This window comes from Spermophilus citellus, assembly GCF_964194105.1.
Source record: "Spermophilus citellus genome assembly, chromosome: 5".
Lineage (NCBI taxonomy): Eukaryota > Metazoa > Chordata > Mammalia > Rodentia > Sciuridae > Spermophilus > Spermophilus citellus.
In genome coordinates this window covers 81,126,770-81,149,920 of record NC_138186.1, presented here as the reverse complement: position 1 = coordinate 81,149,920, position 23,151 = coordinate 81,126,770, and the positions used below count along the sequence as shown (strand labels likewise).

At 34.5% G+C, this 23,151-nt stretch overlaps 1 protein-coding gene across 1 annotated transcript in view; it reads right to left on the bottom strand.

The window, feature by feature from the left end:
- COL19A1 (collagen type XIX alpha 1 chain) overlaps positions 1–23,151 on the bottom strand; it is a 334,697-nt gene that overhangs the window by 177,195 nt on the left and 134,351 nt on the right. The window contains exons 13-14 of the mRNA XM_081293835.1: positions 10,871–10,924; positions 1,373–1,426 (exon numbers count right to left, since the gene is read on the bottom strand). Of these exons, the coding sequence (XP_081149961.1) occupies positions 1,373–1,426; positions 10,871–10,924 (108 nt within the window). The remainder of the gene's footprint in view (positions 1–1,372; positions 1,427–10,870; positions 10,925–23,151) is intronic.

Genomic DNA, 23,151 nt, shown 5'->3' with positions numbered 1-23,151 from the left:
AATTTTCTATTCTTTTGACTACTAATTCAAAATTAGGAAAAAATATCTTTTCAAATATGGTTACTTGCCAATGGAGCAGCTGGGAAGTGTCACAGTGACAGATAATTTTTCTGACAAAGTTAGTATAAGGATCAGCAGAAATAATAAGTGGATCTCCCCACTTCATGCCTCCAGCTGCAAGAAACAGTTCCCACGGCCTCTTCTAAGCTCTGCTGAATTGGCATTGCCCTTGCCATCAACTGTAAGAGGCTCTGCCTATATTTAAGAGGCTCTGCATATATTTATGCATTTTCAAATGATGAAATTGCTTTGCTGACCTATATGAATACAAATTTTCAGGTGCATATGTTAATAAACCATTAAAAATCTTTTAAAAAATGGTTAATTTAAAAGTTCACTAATTTCCACTGTGTAACTTCTGTGCTTATTGTCTCAGGAACTCTATTTCATAAGAACTCTCAATCATTCTGACTGAACATCCTTGCTTATGGTTCTTGTTTAGTTGAACATTATGGGGTTCATAAGTCTATCCTGTATGGCAAAGGGCACTAGGATTTTGTATTCTCCTTTTGAGAGTAGCCTTAACTTCTTTTTTTTTTCTCACCAAATTTAGCTAACTTAGAAGTCAAGACTTACTAAATTGTGTTTCATTTTTTGGTGTGGGGGGGGGAAATTGAATTAAAATAATTGATAATTGTTAAGGGATATTGCTGTAGCTTAAGTTAGTCACTAAGAACAAATTTACAAGATCACCTTCAATGCAGAGATAAATATTGAAGATAGATAAGGATTTTTAAATGTGCTGAAAGCCGAGAACAAAATACAGTGCAAAACATACACATTAACAATTTTCATCAAGTTGAGGTCGCCTAATGACCTTATTCAACACGACTCTTGCTTGTACTATTCCTTAATTCTCTTTTCAAGGTTACTGCCAATAGACCATTAACAAATAGCATATGGGAAAATGTAGCAGGAAATGGAGCATTTAGACTAAGACTGAGATTTCAAGTTAGATTCTTTACTCCCAAAGCCACCTGCTTCACAATTATGGTGGCAGCTCAGTATTTTTGGCTGAGTTCCCCAATATAAGACACCTTTGCTAATTTAAGATTGACTACAGCATGCTGTTAAGCAAGGGTAAGAAAAGGGAAATCTTATAAACACCAGTTAAGTCAACTAGCAATTGCACATTTAGTCTCTTCAAACTAATTAAATGAACCAAAAGGCTTTGTTATTGTTGATATGCTTTTAATGTCTTTGGTTAGTTTTAAAATGTTTTTGGCAATTAAATGGTATCAACAAGAAGTCACTGCACAGGTTTCTGATGTTTTCTTAAGAAAAGGTTGCCACATTTTTGGTAATACAATACCTTTTCTCCTTTTGGACCAGGTGGACCACGAGGACCCAAGTCACCCTTCAAACCCTACACAAAGAAGATAACCAATATGATTTTTTAATACAGGTCATAGAAAGATTCCGTTTCAAACAAGTCATTAGTAACAAGATAAATCATAATTTACTGAACTTCCAAATCCCATTCTTCCTTTTGTGGTATAGAGAAAAATAAAGACAACTGGCACTAAAATGATAAGCAACATCTGCGTTGTGGTGGGTACAGATACATTAAATCAGCACGAGTTCTCAATACTGCATATTTGTGCAACTTTGCTTCCTGCTAAAATGACATTAATTCACCATCTGGGAGAACACCATTTAGATCTATATGAGCTTTTAAGTATCCACTTTGGATTAAATTTGTGGATGTTGTAAATACCTCTGATTTAGCATTGATTTGGCCTTTATAAAGCTTGCCAAAATATTCAAGAGTTAAATCAAAAACATTTTTACATCTCTATCAAGAAATTTAATTGTGGGGAAAAAGGAATGAAGGATGCATTCTTTTTCTGTCAATCACAATGCAGGGGCTAAAATGTAATCCCTTTCCTGTTTTAAAGTGTGCTTTAGTGTTCTAATTCCTTTCTTTTTTTAAAACCTGGATTTATAAAGATATCAAGTGGGACTACAAAAGACATAGACAGAATATCAGATAAATATTTTCATGAATCCTCTGGACTCTTTGGTGTTTTCATGGGTATTTAGTTGATCTGACTTGTAAATGACAGCTTTCGTGAATACCACAATAGATTTCACTGGAGGAGATCAGTTCTACAGCTGAAAGTATTCACAGTGTAAATGGAAAGAAAGTTAGATAGATATATACTCACTGTATGGTAAATAGAAAGAAAAATCTTCCTTCACCCTTTAATTTAACACATTGGGTGAGTGAAGAACAATGATGGAAAAAGGAAATATTCTGAAGCCACACCACGCATAGTAAATCCAAGTGTCTTACTGTTGCTCACTCAGGGATACAGCTATTACTGCCCTGACATTTTGTAGTGAATAAATAGTGCCAAATGCCAGCATCTGTAGCTACTCAATCCAAAACCAGAAATGGATAGAAGGAAACAAAAGAAAACCAGATACTTAAAATAATCTTGTTGCAGAGAACATGTGGAAACTTGAATTTTATACATTAAAAAAAAGTTTTAATGAATGAAAACAACATCTAATTGGCCAAAAGATTTTGTATAGTTGTATAAATGCTTTGTGAACAAAAACCATAGTTATATATTTTTTTCTATCATTATTCTGGAATAGTTACAAAAATAAAGAGTAATAAATAAATAAATATATTTGAGATTTATTATTATTATTTGACATATCCATTGCTTCTAAAATCATATATGTTTTCAGAGTAAAACTTGGCAACAGCATATCCTGACTACATGGGGGAAGACAATCGTCATTTCTGGGAATAGATTTTTATCATCCATTCATCCATTTATCCAATAAACATGTACTATATCACTGGTGTGCACTCATTCTTCTAGACTTCAATCTGCACTGTCCATTACAGTACCCTAAGCACAGGTAGCTCTGAACTCTTAAAATGGGACTATTTGAACTGAGATGTGCTATGAAAGTAAAATGTCATTAGGTTTCTAATATTTGCTGTAAGAATTAAAATATTTCATTAATAAATTTTATATCAATGATGTGTTGAAATGGCAACATTTGAATATAATGAAATAACTGAAATATATTTTTAAAAGTAGCTTCAACTGCCTTATTTTTTTTTTGCCTTTTCTAATGTGGCTGCTAAAAAAATGTAATATATGTTTGTCTTGAATTTGTGGCTTTCATTATATTTCTATTGGATAATACTGTCTTAGAGAAATAAAAGAATCAAAAGTTGGTAAATATTCCCTCCATAACCTCCTTTCAATCAGGTTTTCCTCAGCCCTCTTGTCAATGAGCTCTAAACTTCACCCCACTTTCTGTCCTTGGCATGCTCAGGCCAGTTATAGCAAGAATCTTGCTGAGTCTATTTAGAAAAAATCTCCCAACCTTGATATCTGTTTGCCATCCTCTTTCTTTGCTATCTAAGATACTGGTCTATGTTTAGTAAGAATTTTCTTATATCAGGTCATCCAAGAATCACCCCACCCTTGATATCTCCTCTTATGAAGTTTCTACCCATTGGCCCCCTTTCTCTACTTATTAACTATGGAATGCCCCCTTGCCCTTGTTGTATTTGGATTTGAGCCCAATCTCTCTCCCTTACTGAAGTTCCCCTTCTGCAATAGTCTTGAATAAAGACTTTCTTGCCATTAAAAAAATAAACAATAGAATAACTTTTTTCTTTAACAAAATCAAGGTTCCTGCCCTCATGGAACTCACAGGAGGAGGGAGACTGACAACGAACAGGTCCACAGGCTGACTGATGAGTGAAGGGGAAAGCTGCTACTTCAGGTAGGGTGGTCAGAAACAGCCTCTGTGTGCAGGGGACATTTGTTATTTCAGAAGAATCCAGCCATACAATGATCGTGGGGAAAAGTATGAGGGTGGTTGGAACAGCAGGCAAAAAAATCCCTAAGGTGGAAGGAGTGTCACTGGCATGCAGGTGAAGAAGAGTAGGGTTGGTCATAGATCATGGCACATAGAGAACTGCAGGCCATGGTGAGGAAGAGGAAATTTTAAAAAGTGCAATGGGAAGCCATTTAAGTGTGTTGTAATCAGGAAAATAACATGGTGTTACAATTTTAAAAGTATTGCTTTGACTATAAGGTAAAATGTATACTTTAGGCAGCAAGAGAGCAGTAAAGTGGTTATGACAGCTTTCTGGGCAGGAGAGCAAGATGGTTGGGATGGGTGGTGACAGTGGAGATGGAGAGCCATGTTCAGAATGGGAACATACTGGTAGGCAGGACTGGTAGATGTGGGAGCAGTGGGCTGGGAAAGGGAGCTGGGAAAGGGAGCTGGGTTAAGTAGCTGGCTGGGAGGTTGTGCCACTTATTGTGCTAAAAATTTATTTAAAAGCAGTTTTATGTTTTCTTGCTCATGCAAAACTATACAGAGAAAGGACAAACGTGAAAAAAAGAAATAGCTGATAAAGATCCTGAGATCCATTTATTTAACGAAAATCTACAAACATGTAAGACTAATCTATATATTCCTTATAAACATGAATATGAAAACATAATTCCTAAAAATGGAAGAGAGCAGTAAGTACAACATTTAAGAAAATGACTAACTCTGGAGTGGAGGTGGGATGGGAGAACCACACAGGCAGCTTTGAGAGGAGGATGATTTTTATTTTTTTTAATTTTTATTTTTTTAAAGAGAGAGTGAGAGGGAGAGAATTTTTAATATTTATTTTTTAGTTTTTGGCGTACACAACATCTTTGTGTGTATGTGGTGCTGAGGATCGAACCCGGGTCGCACGCATGCCAGGCAAGCACACTATCGCTTGAGCCACATCCCCAGCCCATGATTTTTAGTTCTTAAAATGATTTCTGAATTTGGTGATGTTCCATCTAGAACTATTATTCATAACTATTCATCCATTATGTACATTTCATATATTATTTTGTAGGCATAAAATAATACATTAAAAAATTCAAAGGTTTTTTTCCTGATAAATCAATCCTAAGTATAACTTCCAGAGAAAAGACTTATTGGTAGTTGACTCAGCTAACTTTCTTGGGTTGAGTCAACCATGGCCAGGCATGGGGTGAGGAATAACATTTATAAGACAATGCAACTATTCAGTATCATCATACATTTCTACAGGTGTGAAGAGAGCAGTTCCCCAGGATGCTCAATTCTACAAGGGTGTTGAAGACTTCAGAAACATGAAGATCAGGAAATCGTAGAGAAATAGCATTTTATGTATTATCTTGGGTAGTTTACTTAAGCATCCCTATAAGATAGGTAAAAGTAATAGTTATTTTGAATAGTTCTTATGAGAATCATGTTGTAAAAACATTTAGTACATGGCAGGCGCCTAACAAATGTTGCTTTTTATTCTTTAAGTACAAGTTTAAGGGATAATTAACTGTTCTTTCTGTTCTGTTTTATACTCAGTTTGATGGATAGGTAACAACTGTGCTTTAACTCACATAGGTTAAAATGCAATTGAGAAACACTGTATTCATCAAGCTTCTACTTTCACGGCCATTGAAGTGGACCCATGTAACTCATGTCCTTCTGTGACAAAGTACAATGTTGTTAAGGCCATGGCATTGTAATAAGCTCTAAGAAATAAATCAGTAATGCTTTTCTCAGGGACAGTTTTTCTCCCTGGTGAAACTATCAATGGTTATTGAGTGCTGGGGAGAAAAGGCACAGTACTCTCCAAAGAGCATAAAGCACCAAAAGGAGCAGACACTAAATTTAAGATGGAATAAGATGGGTATCTACTATGAAAGTTTTCAATAAAATTCATGTACATAAAGATACTTAAAAGCACAGCAGCTGATTCTGCATGTGTAATGTGGAGATAGAAACTCTGATCCAAAGGCAAATGGAAGCTGAACTGGAATTATAAAAGCAAGTAGACAATAAAATTTTTACTGCAAGAACTACTTCTCATGAGGTGCAGCATCCTTAAAAACCAGATGATACAAAATAATGTTATTTGTGGAAATTTTTAACCCATTAATTAACTTTGTCTCAGGTTCCACTAACTGCACCTTACTTCCTGCATTGGCAACAGCTGTCACCAGTGGATAGCTCTGGGTTTGTAATTTCAATATTTTATATTTAGTAGCACAAGATTGCATTGGTATAAGGAGATTAACATGATTATTTTAGAAACATCTAATGCTATTCTGATAAGGGATGTTTGAAAGACCACAGTAAAGATGCAGAGAAGACACTAAATGATGAAAATCTACTTTTCTAATATTACATAACCTTAAAAAAATCAAATAAATGAAAAGATTTTTCTATTAGAGCTAAATGTGCTGTGTTTAACCCAGTTTTTAATAACAGCAACTGTTTTATAGCTCTTTACTACGTGGAAGACATTGTTCTAAATGCTTAATATATGATAAGTCTTTGGATCCTCCCAAAAAATCCTGTGAGGTAAGTACCATTAATATTAACATATCATTGTACAAATAAAGACAAAAAGAATAAATAACGTACCATGCCAACTATATCATTATTAGTGCAGAGCTGGAACTTGAATCCAGGTAGCCTGGTTTCAAAGGTCATGATGATAACTATGCAATACTCCTCAAGTCTGTTCTAAGATATCACTTATTGAATGCATCTCATATTATCAAAATCATTTAATTGTACTCTATACTGTGTATCAAGATGAAGTTTTAAATTTTAAAATATAAATTCTAGCAATTTAAATTTTTTACAATTTCAATATATGTTTGATATACTTTATTTAAACTATAAGGAAACTACTTATACCATAGAGAGCAAGAGAGAGCAAGCGAGCAAGAGATTATTAGGGGCTGTTATGGGCATTTAATATTATTTGGTAAACCTCAAGGATGCTAAACGTTCTGCTTTTGAAGGACAGACCACATGGCAAAGAATTGCCTTGCCCAAAATGCCAAGAGTGCCCTGTTGAGACTGAACTTCTATATACCTTTCTTTAATTAAGGTTTATATTTTCGGAAGTAATCTGGTCCATTTTATGGGAAAACTAGCATAGAAAAAATTATTATAAGATAAATTGACATTTAGGAATATGTGATATATTACAATAAAGACTATAAAAAAGAACGTAGAAATATTAAATCATTCCAACTTATTGTGAATTAGAAAGTAGTTCAGAAAGGAGTGAGCTGGCCCATCAAGCTTGTTCACTATGCACTCTAATAGAATATATTTGAAGTAATAATCTCCATCAATGACTTGACTTCATTTCAGATTAAAATTGCCATTTTAATAGCTTCAACCCATATCCATGTATACCTGTGCATACTGAGAGTCAGAGTGAACTGTCATAAATGCTGAATTACTTTAGTCTGCAGAGGCTATTATTTATTTTAGCATTAAAAAATAGGCAATGATGTGTAGCACAATATAGTCGGGAAAAGACTTTTCAGTCAAACACTGAGGTTAAAGGCAGATTTTACTCTTTTTTTTATTATTTTTAGTTGTAGGTGGACACAATATCTTTATTTTACTTATTTATTTATTTATTTATATGTGGTGCTGAGGATAGAACCCAGTGCCTCACATGTGCAAGGCAAGCAGTACACCGCTGAGCCCCAGCCCCAGCCCATATTTTACTATTTTCTAAAATAAAGTTGCTTAATTTGCTAAGCCTCCATTTGTTGCCTCTGAAAATAAGGATGTTATTGCCCCGTTCTAGCTACCACATAAAGCTGAGCAAGGGCTGAACTTTGAATTTGTTGTATAAACAATTTATATGCTACAACATGATATTAATACTTCCACTACTGATGGTACAATAATACAGCATCAGATTCTTTACATCAAGGGATAGTAGAGGAGAAAGAGGAGAAATTTCATTACTTTTTCTTACTTCTTGATCATGACTCCTGAATATCTTTGGCAAAATTAAGCAAAGGAAAATAACACCATCTACATATCAATTAAGTAACCAAGTGAGAAAAGTTAATGTCCTTTGTCATGCTTTATAGTGTTCTTAATGAGCTACATTAAACAATTATGGTGCTAAAGAAATAGCACCTCTGTGTTTGGGGCCTGTGAAAGACTCTTTCAGGATTCCTCCTGGGGAGAAAAGATCATAGTCACAGGGCCCACTGGGCTCTGGGCCCTCCCAGCAAGTTTGGTTTTGTTCAGATAGGAAGTTCAGACAGTGGCAGCCAGAGAATTTGGACTTTGTGGTAGGTACTCCAACATACTGTGTATCAACTGATTAATTCTAAAGGCCTATCAGCTTACTTTCAGACAACAAAAAAAATTTCCTAATCTTTAAATTTCAGTTTTACTCAGATGTTTGGAAAAATTCTTTCTCTAATATTATTTCAGCTCTAACATTATTTTTACAAACTTTAAAAAATTGTGTTTTGCCTCTCTTATCTGAGAGAGCTCACATGCACAGAAGGTGGTTTTCTTTTACAACACTACAGTTTATCTTTTAGATGCTCTTATATTGCTCACAAGTTAAAAATCCTTCCCATAAAGAATGGTCACAGTGTTGGATAATTTTTGAGTTTTCATTCTGGTTAAGTGCCAAATTTATATGTATATATCATTGATATGTAGATCCATCGATCCATCCATCTATCTACCTACCTACATACCTACCTACCTACCTACCTATCTATCTTATCTTTCACCTCTGCAATATCTCTGTGTACCTTTCCCCAAACATTACTAAATACTAGTGTAACGGGGACTTAGACTCTTCATTTGGGTCTGCAAATGTAATGTCCAATGGGTAACTAAAAGCAGGATTAAAATCTTGACATCTCCACCTCCACTTTGCATCTGTCTCCTTTGCTCTGAGTCACCTTGGATTCCAGGAACAATAGGTCTGATCCTTAAACATCCTGTGATGAGCTGAAATTACCCTCAGATAATAGCATTGTTAAGGCCCTGCATGAACAGTCCTGAGATGATGGGCAACCAAATCCCTGTTCGGCCAAGCCTGCGGGATGATGCATATTTCTGGTTCCCTTCATCTATATAATCTGGAAGCTCATGTCAGTATCCTTAAAGTCAGGGTTGAGGATATGGGTGCCCTTGTTTTCCTGGTATAGCTATAATGATTAAAGCTCCCTTCCTTCTCTTAACCATTACTTTTTCCATTTGTTTTTTGGGGTGAGTGGCTGGACCTGATTTGTTGGGACCCCAGTGTAGGACCTCTGGCATAGGATTCTGGTAACACTAGGGATTCTAAGACATCGTCTTTGATTTTAGGTAGAAACTATAAGAAGAACAGAAAACCAGGCAAAGGCCCAAACTACCCTTTTAGGACACATTATAAAATGAATCTTCACTTAGACACAGTTTGGATCCTATCTCCCCTGTGTTCATAGGAAGAACTGATATTCTCAAATGCAGTACTTCCTACATTCTGGATCCTACTATTTTTCTGGTTTTGTTTTCTCCACAGCACCTTATATATTGCAAGCATTCAAAAAAAACCAGAATGAAGCTTCAAATCTCATCATATTTTTCAAGTTTGGAATCTTAATAATCTCTTTATGTAAGATCAGAGGACACTTTCATCATGGAGAAGTAAGTCAGTCTAAAGTCTATCATTTTTTTTAGACTCTGAGAAGTGATTTGCTCAGCTAGTGGTAGAACTGGGATGCAAACTAGGCACTGGCCTTCTGCTCCAGAACCTCTAGTGATGGGTAAGGAGGCAAGCCTGCTAGTCTGTTTAAACTTGTGTCAGTGTCCAGATGTGCTAAGGTGGAGAGAGTAACTCCCCAGATAGAAGCTATTGGTACAATAGCCCATTCTTGGATGTAGGAAAATCACTTCAAAGGAGCAGAGGAACAGGAATAAGGGTTATATTTTAGATGTGAATGGAGCTTTCTGGAAACTAAACAAGGTAGTAAAACTATGTGTGAGAGGGTGATAGGATGGGGAATTAGATCCTCAGGCCAGTGTTGGTTACAAGGGTTAACTTCTAGGGACATTCTTCCGCAGGAGCTTCCCTCAGGGAGCCCTCTTAATCCACCACTAGCCCCAAGGATTGGTCTTCAGCTTTGCTTCTCATTGTAATGATCTTCTGCATAGAAGATGCATAGGGCATTAGGTAACCAGATACAGTCCTAAGTATTGTTTCCTTAGCTTATTCATAGAGCAGGCAGGGTGGTCTTTCAGGTCCTTATGTAAGTGAGATAAGGAAATCAAAATTTAAAAAATAAGTCTTATTTCGGATACTCCCCCCAGTAAAGTTAGGGTGTCTATAGCAAATGGAGAGTTCGATGACTTTAAATGAGATTATATTTCAGAAGAAAGCCCAGATTTAGGCTATTATTCAAATTTCCTCCTAAAAACTAGGATGACATTCTGAAGGGGAGGAGGTGATGACTGTCTTGAGGTAAAGGGAAGGAGATGACTGGGAAGCAGGGATGTCACTGGCTGTAGTATTCCAAGGTTAGGAACTGGTGGTCAGGGAGCAGTTCAGATACAGAGGTCTCCCTACACTTCTTCTCGCTAATGGGGATTTGGAGAGAGAAGTCAGGGTGACGGTACAGGCCCCTACAGAATATATGTAAGAAGAAAGAAAATAGAGAAAGGAAGACTTAAAAAAATACACCTGAAAGAGCAAATACAAAAGAACTGCTAAAGGTAAGCACAAATATGAAATATATAAAAGCCAAATAATTAAAAATAAAAACTGTACTGCTAATATGCCATGAAAACAAAACAAAACAAAAACTACAAATACTGCCCCCTCTCCCAAATCCAAAAAGCTGCCTTGATTCTCAATTTTGCTCCACTGTGGCTAGTTCTGCTAAGGGCAGTCAAATCTTAATGGCACTAGATAGACTATTTCAGTGGCAAAATGTAAACAGAAGATTAGAAAAAAGACAGTTAGGCTTACATCTTGTCCATTAAGGCCAGCCAGTCCTGGGTCTCCTTTTGCTCCTTGTTCACCCTAGAAAGAAACAATTTATACAGTGAAAATGTTACATCCTTTGCTAAGAAAAAACTGGAGAGTTACATTATTTGGATATTTATAACCAACGAGTAGTTTGTTAATCCCTTAAAAGAAACATTTATTCAATAACAATCTAGGTTCTAAAACCAAAAAGAAGTTTAAAGGTTCAAAGAAAAGCTGAAAAAAATTGATGAAAGAGTGGAACTAGAACAAGGTTTATTTATGTTCCTCTATAAGGGACAGAACTTTTTGGAGGGTAATTTGGCAGTATGTATCAAGAATTTTTAAGCACTTCTGAGTGAAGTGCTTTCACTTTTAAGAATGTATCCAAAAGAAGAATCAGAGGTGAAAAGTTTAAGGCACTAATACCTAGGGCACCATCATATTTATTAGGAAAAAAAGAAAAGTATCCTAAATGTCCAATAAAGAGAACTGATTAAATAAATTATGGGTTCAATCACCAGCACACACCCCACATAAATAATGGTCCCTATAGATGGAAAAAATGAACTTTCTCTATATTAAAGGGCTATGTATCTATAAGGAAATATGAAAGCTTGAATGTGGTCAATTTTTTAAAGTTAAATAATAACATATTGAATAGAGTTGATAGTCGGATGGGCTTTATGCTATATGGCAAGAGGGTAAGAGGTATGGCAGAAGGCTAAAGAAGAAAAACTCTGCTTCAAGTTGGTGACTAGAAAAAACCTACAATGGATCTTTTAAAGTGTAAGTTTTAATGTAAAAAACAAACAGGTCACTGAAAGCGAGTAGGGTTAACTGAAAACAAGTTATTTACTCCATTATTATCATATTCATCAAACACATTTATAGTGTTCACTATGTTCCAGGCACTGCTACACGCATCTTGAAATTCTATGACAACTCAGGATAAACACAGGATTACTATTTTCATTTTACAGATCAGGAAACAAAAGACAGAGACATTAAGCAATGTTTTCAAGATCCCCAATTCAACTCACTCAGTATACAACCTGGGCTCTAAAACCATTAAGCTCACTTGTTTTTAAAACAGATCAGGGATAACCTGGATTTCTTCAAAGCAAGAGACAAAGTCTTTCAAAATGCCCTTCAGTATAAGGAACAGAAATATAGTTGGGTAATATTATTTCTGAGTGTGAAACTGGCAGAGGAATGTTACATACTGAACATTTTGGTATCTATCAAACAGTCACTGATATCTAATGTTTCTTGAATATATACATAACAGATTCATGATATAAAATATTGCAAAGACTAAAAGAATACACTATAATAAAAATGAAATAAAATAAATGTACAATCTTGCATTTAAGTTAATTCTACAAGGAGTAAAGAGCTGAATTAAAAACTTTAAAAAACTAGAAGAAAATATAAATGAACATAGCTCAGAGCTAGGGGTAGATAATAAATCTCTGAGCATGGAACAACAGCAAACAATTCAAAAGAGAGACTATTCACATGTACCCAAGGCAAAAATAAACTAAAAGGAAAATGATAAATTGGGAAAATCATATGGTAGATTAATAATTAATATTATTAATATGCAATTGGGTTTTTATCATTCAGTTGGTTGTTGAGCAAATGATATATTAAGCAATTAACCACAAGATGTACAAAAGAAATGCTGGATGACAATATTAACTATAGTAATTAATCAGGTTTTATATCAGGATAGATGATCTGCAAGGCTTCTCTATTTTAAATTCTATCACTCTTTGTGTTAAAAATAAATAAACAAAAGCAAAGTTTTGGGCATTCTATGTCCAGACAGACAAGAAAAAAAATCCAAGTGTTGCATATTTAATAAATTCCACACAAAAGAAAGTTGATAATAGTAACCAGCTGTTCCTTTCTTTCCACTGAAGAGAAAATGAGTAAAAACAAAACTTCAGCATTAAAGATTTAAACTAGAATTAAAGAAAACTCACTTGACATGAGAGGATGTTTCAAAGTAGGATGCATTTAGATTGTTCCTGAATATTTGGATAAGTTCCAGAGGGGGAAATTTCAAAAATAAAACTGATAGAACATCTGTGGATATTTCTTTGGGAATCTGTCATTCTAGTCTGAAGGAAGCTTACATGCAATCTTAACCAAAGGATAGAGAATACATGGGAATTAGTTTATATTTAAGATATTCCAATTACCTGTTCATTCATGAAGATAACTTTAAAACTTTACCACAATTTAATGACCTTCCAAACGTAATTGCCATGACTTGGCATACAAAATGCTATAGTCAGGTAAGTAGTACAAGTCTTTTACAGAGTTTGACTTAATCCCTTTTTATAATTAGTATAGGCAGTGATTAACATTTGTAATATGTATTTCAATAGATAATAGTATTTATTCTATATGCCTTACTGTATACCAGGATGTGTGCTAAGCACCTTACATAGTAGGGATTCCTTTTAATTCTAGCAGCAACCACACAAGGTGTGTATTTTCATCCTCATTTACTGATGATAAACTAATGAATCTGAGGATATAAGTAACTTTCATGGTCAAAAAACTCCCCTATCATCTCCATTTATTTGTTCAATTGGTTTAATTTCACCTTGAACCACATGCTCTGGGCCTACTTAGGTTTTCAGCTGAAGCTGTGGTGGACAGTTCCTATGCAGTCTTGGATACTGTTGAATTTCACTTCAAGCTCAGCTTTCCCCACTTTCTTTGGTTTTCTGCCTCTAGTAGTTTTTCCTGAAGTCAATAAATTTATTTAGCCATGGGAAGGCAGCCTAAAAGGATGGGAGGAGTTAATGTTCCTAAGAGAAATTCTCCAGGAAAGAGTGACAAGTTAGTGGATTGAGGTGTCAGCTTCCTGGCTTACAGAGGAAGGACTCCAAGGAGATTTCCACAGGGTTCTAAGAGGTCTCCAGTAGAATTCAGTCCCAGTTGCCTACAATAATAAGTGGCTCAAAAATGCACCTTTTAGTTAGTGTCTCCTTATTTCCTAATATATTCTCCCCATTCCTCCCTCCTGTATCCCAAGACCCCTCCCAAATGACCTGTCCTCAAGTGATTATTTTGGATTTTGTTTCAAGGGAATCCAAGGGAAGACTAACTGTATGGGCCCTTGTGCCAATTTGTGCAGTTCTATGATCTGGTTCTTCAGTTACCCTCTTACTCTAAACACTCTTACCCTACCAACTTTCTGAAAGAATCAACCCCAACAAATTCAAATGTCCAAGTTATTTTTTGTTCCTAGGTCTTTACTCCTAGAGAAAATTATATTTGTATTTTTGTAAATTTATGATCACCAACCTCATCTTACTTCCTTAAACTATACTGTTTTCCTCAAATTCTTGGTATTATGACTTCTGTTCTTGCTCTCAGATAACTTTGCTTCCTATAGGGAAAACACAAGCTATCATGAATGCCTTCTGCCAATGCGATGAAATCTACAAATTCACTTATATAATACCATCCTTTCTTCTGTTCTTATACATGAAAGAATTGTTCCATATTGTTTAATCCTAATCCCTCACTCTGTGCTTCCAATTCTGACCTTTTCTGTCTTCTCATGGAACTGATGTAATGGAGTACGCTTCTCTTCTGAATCTTCAACCTGTTTTCCTCTTTACAACCACAATGTGCTATTGAATCTTCTGTTTAAGTTCTTGCACTTTCATTTCCTGCTTCATCTGTTCCTTTCTTTTTCAGATAAACTTCCTGAACCAGGCTTGCTTTACTTCTTGTCTGCAGCCCATTGCTGCCCCAACACTGCAGCCCACTGGAACTGACTTGTCCCTCCTGCTCCTCAAAAATGGCTCATTCCTAGGTCATTCTCAGGTGATCACATCAGATACTTTTCAGACTTTTTCTTTCTTGACATATCAGTAGCATTTGATATTCCTTAAACTACCCTGCCTCCAAGAAATACTCACTGGCTGAGACACCAAAACCTTTGTTTTTTTTTTCTACTTCTACAGCCACATTTTCTCATTTTTGTGTTTGCTGGATTTTTTAAGAATTGCTGTTTCACAGAGATCTGCCTTACATTCTTTTTCTCCCCATGTCTCTTATATTCTTATACTTTCTCTTCCAAAAGACTTTGCCTAGGTTTGTTTTCTCTACTTTACAGTGAAAGTGATCATCATATATACTAATGATCCTTGAATATCTAATTCCAGTAGAGGTATCTCTTGAAATTTTTAACAGTTTTATTAAGACATGATTACATACCATAAGATTGACACATTTTATATGTACACTTCAACAAGTTTTAGTAAGTTTATATAATTGTACAACCATCCATCACCATGATACAGGATTAAAATGTTTTAATTATCCCTCATATTTCAGCCACCTAAGACCACTGATACACTCTTTGTCTCTATATTTTTAATCTTTTTCCTAGAAATTCCATAGAAATAGAATCATGCAATCATGTAGATCTATTGGTCTGGCTTCTTTGATTCAAAATAGTGCTCTTGAGGTTTACCCACACAGCTGCATGGAGGAGTAGTTTATTTCTTTTTAGTTTGGAGGACTAATATGTGTATGGGTATATGATTTTTTATCTATTAAATTACTGGTTTTCTGTTTTTAGATATTCTAAATAATGGTGCTATGAACAATGACATTTACATTTTTCCTTGGACATAGGTATTTATAATGCTAAGCCATATGGTAAATATTTAACTTTTCAAGAAACTTCAAACCAATTTCCAAAGTGTCACTTGACATTCTCATCAGCAATATATAAAAGTTTTTATTTCTACATATCCTCACCAATAGTAGTTATTGTTGCTTATAATCATTTTAGTGGGTACATAGTAATATTCCATTGTAGTATTAATTTCTTTAATCATTTTCTTAATATTAACGATCTTTCCTTATACTTACTAATCTTTCATATTTTCTTTGATAAAGTACGATAAAATGCCTATTCAGATTTTTTGAATTCATTTTAATTAGTTTGCCATCTTTTTGAGTTGTAAAAGTTTTTTAATGTATTCTTTACACAGGTTATCATCAGATATATGATTTGCAAATATTTGCTCCCAGAATATGGCTTGATTTATTTTGTTTGTGATAGTATTTTTAAATTAAAAAATTACAGTTTTATTGAGGTATAACTAAAATGCAATAAACTTTACATATATAATGCATATAATTTGAAAGTTTTAACGTAAGTATACACTCATAAAACCATCACATTTAAACTAGTAAATATCCACATGTTTGTTTATTTTACATTTCTCCAATGATTACTATATTAAGCAAGTTTTCAAGTTTATTTGTAATTCATGTATCTTTTGGGGTGAAGTGTCTGTTTAAATCTGTTTTACTCATTTTAAAAATAATTTGTTTAAAGATATTTGTACATTCTGGATAGAAGTCCTTTATTACATATGTTATTTTCAAACATTTCCTTTTGTGTGGTTTGTCTTTTCATTCTTAGTGAATTTAAAGAAGAGCTATTTTGATAAACTAATAATTTATAATTTTTCTTTCATCGATTGCTTTTTCAATGTTGTAACTAAGAAATTTTGCCTAATCCAAATTCACAAAGAATTTATTCTGTGTTTTTTCTAGAAGTTTTTTTTACATTTATTTCCACTATCCATTTCAATTGAAAATCAGTTGTCTATATAAATGTGAGTTTTTAAAAATTCTTTTCCATTGGTGTATTTGTCTATATTAAATTATTTGTCTATATATTAAATTCACACTTTCTTTTTTTTTTTTTTAAAGAGAGAGTGAGAGAGGAGAGAGAGAGAGAGAGAATTTTTTAATATTTATTTTTTAGTTCTCGGCAGACACAACATCTTTGTTGGTATGTGGTGCTGAGGATCGAACCCGGGCCGCACGCATGCCAGGCGAGCGCGCTACTGCTTGAGCCACATCCCCAGCCCAAATTCACACTTTCTTGATTACTTTATGATAAATGATGAAATCAGGTTCTCAAGGTTTTATTAAGCCATTTTGGATATACCAGGCTATTTGCAAGTCCATATAACCTTAGATCAATTTGTTGACACATAGCAAAATGTTTCAGCAAAGGAGAACAGAGATCCAATCTATAAAATATCTGGGATAGTATGAAAGCAGTTCTAATGAAAATTTATAGCATTGTGTGATTACATTAAAAAAAATAGAGGAATTGCAAATAAATAAGCTTATGCTCCACCTCAAGACATTAAGAAAAAAACTAATTCCAAAATCAGAGGAAGGCAGGAAATAGTAAAGATCAGACCTGAAATTAATTAATACAAATATTTCTCAAATTAGTCCATGAAATTGAAAGGGAGGGAACATTCCCTAATGCATTCTATAAAGCCAGAATAACCCTGATACCCAAACCGGACAAAGACATCAAGGAAACCAAAGACCAATATTCCTAATGAACATAGATACAAAAAAAATTCTTAATAAAATATTAACAAACTATATTTGAAAACATATCAAGAAGATAATACACCATGCTTAAGTGGGTTTCATCCTAGGGATGCAATATTGGTTCAACATACACAAATTAATAAGTGTAATTCATCACTTAAATAGAGTTATGGACAAGAATCATATGATCATGTCAATAGATGCAGAAAAACTCTGATAAAAACTACTACCCATTCATGTTAACACTGGAGAAACTATGAATAGAAGGAACTTGCTTCAACATTATAAAAGCTATGTATAGCAAACCTAAAGTCAATATTATACTGAATGAAGAAAAAACTGAAAGCATTTCCTTTAAAATTAGGAATAAGACAGGGATGTCCACTTTTACCACTTCTATTTGATATAGTTGTTGAAACTCTAGTGAGTGCAATCAGGCTAGAAAAGGAAATTAAAGGGATACGAATAGGCATAATTTTGCTGATGGCATGATACTATATATAGAAGACCAAAAAACCAAACAAACAAACAATCAAAAAGACACAAAAAAAACCCCACCAAACTGAACCAAACCAAAACAAAGCAAAACCTCCACCAGAAGATTTCTAGCACTGATAAATGAATTCAGCAAAGAATGAGAATACAAGATCAACCTTCATAAAACAATTTCCTATACATGCAGAGTGATTTTTACTGAGAAAGAAATCAAGGAAAACTGTCTCGTTCAAAACAGTCTCAAGAACAAACAACAACAAAATGACCAAAACAAAAATTGAGAGTTCATCTAACCAAGGAGGTTAAAGAGCTCTATAATGAAAATTATATAACACTGAAGAAAGAAAGTGAAGAAGACTTGTATAAAATCATTGGAAATGCTTATCACATAAGCTGGTACAAATGTGATATTGTCAATGTACAATAATTTCTAATAAAAACATTCTAATTGAAAAAAAAAGAAAGGGAGGAAGGAAGAACACGAAAGGGGAGTACACGTGCAATGAATTTAACAAAACCATGCTATCTACATATTTAAATACACCAGTGAATTCTACTTTATGAATATGTAGAAAGCACCAATCAAAAATAAATAAATAAAGGAGTGGTCAGTAGAATAGAACAGGAATTGGAGTAAATAAAATTCTTTGCATGCATGATTTTATCAAAATGAACCTAACTACTATGTATAACTTTAATGCACTAATTTTAAAAAGTTTCTGATTTTCATTGGAATTTCATTAAATCTATAGATTAGTATATGAAGAATTGTCATCTTAACAATACTGGGTCTGGGTCTTCCAATCCATGAAAACATCTCTTCGTTTAGTTCTTCTTGAATTGCTATTAGCAATGATTTTTTTAGTTTTCAGGGTATACATTAACCACTTCTTTGCTATTTTATTTATGCTTAAGTATTCTATTCTTTTTAATGCTATTATAAATAAAATTGTTTCCTTAATTTCATTTGATTGAATATTGTTAGGATTTGGAGATAATATTGAAATCTGAACATTGATCTGGATTAGTGCAACCTTGCCAAACTTCATTAGTTATATTGGATTTTTTTTTTTAGTTTTCCTTTAAGTATTAGACATATAAAGGTGTGCCAAGTAAGAACAACTCTGGATTTTCTTATTCTATTCCAAATTTTAGCTTTTACTTTCTTTCTTACAGTATTACACTGGCTAGACCCTTCAATCCAATACTGAATATAAGATGAGTGGACATTCTTACATTGATTCTAACTTAGGTTAAATAATTGAATTTTTATTACTAAGTAAATGATACTAGAAGCTTTTTAAATTTTCACAGATACCTTTTATCATAGAGAGGAATAATTCTTCTTAGTTTGATGAATGGGTATTTAATTTTGAAAATTTTTTTGTCATCTACTGGAATAATCATATAGTTTTGTATTTTATTATATTAATGTCAGTTTTTTTATTGATTGTTCAAAATATTACAGAGCTCATGATATATTGTCTTTCATACATTAGACTCAATTGGGTTTTGAACTCCCAATTTTAACCCCAAATACAGATTGCAGAATCACAACTGTTACATACTCACAATATTACATAATGGCATATTAGTGACTGTTGTATTCTGCTACCTTTCCTATCCCCTACTATCCCCCCTCCCCTTCCCTCCCCTCCCATCTTCCCTCTCTACCTCCTCTGCTGTTGTTCAATTCTCTCCCCTTTCCCCCCCCTTCCCCTTGCCCCTCATAACCTCTTATAATTTTGTGTATCATTGAAGGTCTCCTACCATTTCCATATGCTTGCCCTTCTCTCTCCCTTTCTCTCCCCCCATTCGTCTTTGTTTACTATTAGTCTTTTCCTCATTCTCTTCCTTCCTGTTCTGTTCTTAGTTGCTCTCTTTATATCAAAGAAGACATGTGGCATTTGTTTTTTAGGGCTTGGCTAGCTTCACTTAGCATAATCTGCTCTAATGCCATCCATTTCCCTGAAAATTCTATGATTTTGTCATTTCTTAGTGCTGCATAATACTCCATTGTGTATAGACGCCACATTTTTTTTTATCCATTCATCTATTGAAGGGCATCTAGGTTGGTTCCACAGTCTAGCTATTGTGAATTATGCCGCTATAATCATTGATGTGGCCATATCCCTATAGTGCGCTCTTTTAAGGTCCTCAGGGAATAGTCCGAGAAGGGCGATAGCTGGGTCAAATGGTGGATCCATTCCCAGCTTACCCAGGAATCTCCATACTGCTTTCCAAATTGGCCTCACCATTTTGCAGTCCCACCAGCAGTGTACAAGTGTACCCTTTTCCCCACATCCCCGCCAACACTTATTGTTGTTTGACTTCATAATGGCTGCCAATCTTACTGGAGTGAGATGGTATCTTAGGGTGGTTTTGATTTGCATTTCTCTGATTGCTAGAGATGGTGAGCATTTTTTCATGTACTTGTTGATTGATTGTATGTCCTCCTCTGAGAAGTGTCTGTTCAGGTCCTTGGCCCATTTGTTGATTGGGTTGTTTGTTATCTTATAGTTTAATTTTTTGAGTTCTTTATACATTCTGGATATTAGGGCTCTATCTGAAGTGTGAGGGGTAAAAATTTGTTCTCATGATGTAGGCTCTCTATTTACCTCTTTTATTGTTTCTCTGGCTGAGAAAAAACTTTTTAGTTTAAGTAAGTCCCATTTGTTTATTCTTATTATTAACTCTTGGGCTATGAGCGTCCTATTAAGGAATTTGGAGCCTGACCCCGCTATATGTAGATCGGAGCCAACTTTTTCTTCTATCAGACGCACCATCTCTGATTTGATATCTAGCTACTTGATCCATTTTGAGTTAACTTTTGTGGATGGCGAGAGAAAGGGATTCAATTTCATTTTGTTGCATATGGATTTCCAATTTTCCCAGCACCAATTGTTGAAGATGCTATCCTTCCTCCATTCCATGCTTTTAGCCCCTTTATCAAATATAAGATAGTTGTAATTTTGTGGATTAGTCTCTGTGTCCTCTATTCTATACCATTGGTCCACCTGCCTGTTTTGGTACCAGTACCATGCTGTTTTTGTTACTATTGCTTTGTAGTACAGTTTGACCTCTGGTATCGCTATACCTCCAGATTCACTCTTCCTGCTTAGAATTGCTTTTGCTATTCTGGGTCTTTTGTCTTTCCATATGAATTTCATGACTGCTTTATCTATTTCAACAAGAAATGCCGTTGGGATTTTGATTTGCATTGCATTAAACCTGTAGAGAACTTTGGGTAATATCGCCATTTTGATGATGTTAGTTCTGCCTATCCATGAACAGAGTACATTTTTCCATCTTCTGAGATCTTCTTCTATCTCTCTCTTTAGGGTTCTGTAGTTTTCACTGTACAGATCTTTCACCTCTTTTGTTAGGTTGATTCCCAAGTATCTTATTTTCTTTGAGGATATTGTGAATGGAGTGGTTTTCCTTATTTCCATTTCAGAGGTTTTGTTGCTGATATACAGGAATGCCTTTGATTTATGCGTGTTGATTTTATAACCTGCTACTTTGCTGAATTCATTTATTAACTCTAGCAGCTTCTTTGTAGACCCTTTTGGGTCTGTTAGGTATATTATCATGTCATCCGCAAATAGCGATAATTTAATTTCTTCTTTTCCTATTTTTATGCCTTTAATTTCTTTTGTCTGTCTAATTGCTCTGGCTAGTACTTCGAGAACTAAATTGAATAGAAGTGGTGATAGAGGGCATCCCTGTCTTGTTCCAGATTTTAGAGAGAATGCCTTCAGTGTTTCTCCGTTTAGGATGATGCTAGCCTGAGGTTTAGCATATATAGCTTTTACAATGTTGAGGTAAGTTCCTGTTATCCCTAGTTTTTCTAGTGTTTTGAACATAAAGGGATGCTGTACTTTGTCAAATGCCTTTTTTGCATCTATCGAGATGATCATATGGTTCTTGTCTTTAAGTCTATTGATGTGGTGAATAGCATTTATTGATTTCCGTATATTGAACCAGCCTTGCATCCCAGGGATGAATCCTACTTGATCATGGTGCACAAGTTTTCTGATATGTTTTTGTATTCGATTCGCCAGAATTTTATTGAGAATTTTTGCATCCAAGTTCATTAGAGATATTGGTCTGTAGTTTTCTTTCTTTGAAGTGTCTTTTTCTGGTTTTGGGATCAGAGTGATGTTGGCCTCATAGAATGAATTTGGAAGAGCTCCTTCTTTTTCTATTTCTTGAAATAGCGTGAAAAGTATTGGTATTAATTCTTCTTTGAAGGTTTTGTAGAACTCCGCTGTATACCCATCCGGTCCAGGGCTTTTCTTGGTTGGTAGTCTTTTGATGGCTTCTTTCATTTCTTCCTTTGTTATTGGTTTGTTTAAATTGTGTGTGTCTTCCTGTCTCAATCTGGGCAGATCATATGCATTAAGAAATTTATCGATATCTTCACTATCTTCTATTTTATTGGAATATAGGGTTTCAAAATACTTTCTAATTATCTTCTGTATTTCTGTAGTGTCTGTTGTGATATTGCCTTTTTCATCCCGTATGTTGGTAATTTGAGTTCTCTCCCTTCTTCTCTTCGTTAGCATGGCTAAGGGCCTGTCTATCTTATTTATTTTTTCAAAGACCCAACTTTTAGTTTTATCAATTTTTTCAATGTTTTTTTTTGTTTCAATTTTGTTGATTTCTGCTCTAAATTTAATTATTTCTTGTCTTCTACTACATTTGCTGTTGTTTTGCTCTTCCTTTTCTAGGTTTTTGAGGTGTAGTGTGAGTTCATTTATTTGTTGGTTATTTCTTTTTTTGAGGAAAGAACTCCAAGAAATGAATTTTCCTCTTAAAACTGCTTTCATTGTGTCCCATAGATTCTGGTATGTTGTGTCTGTATTATCATTTGTCTCTAAGAATTTTTTCATCCCCTCCTTTATGTCTTCTGTAATCCATTGATCATTCAGTAACATATTGTTCATTTTCTGTGTGATGTAGTATTTTCCCTTCCTTCTTTTATCATTGATTTCCAATTTCATTCCATTGTGATCAGATATGGTGCATGGTATTATCTCCATGCCTTTATATTTACTAAGCGTTGCCTTATGGCATAATATATGGTCTATCTTTGAGTAGGATCCATGTGCTGCTGAGAAGAACGTGTATCCACTTGATGATAGTTGATATATTCTATATATGTCGGTTAAGTCTAGGTTATTGATTGTGCTGTTGAGTTCTATAGTTTCTTTATTCAGTTTTTGTCTAGAGGATCTGTCTAATGGCGAGAGCGGTGTGTTGAAGTCACCCATAATTATTGTGTTGTGGTCTATTTGACTCTTGAACTTGAGGAGAGTTTGTTTTATGAACGTTGCAGCTCCATTGTTTGGTGTATACAAATTGATGATTGTTATGTC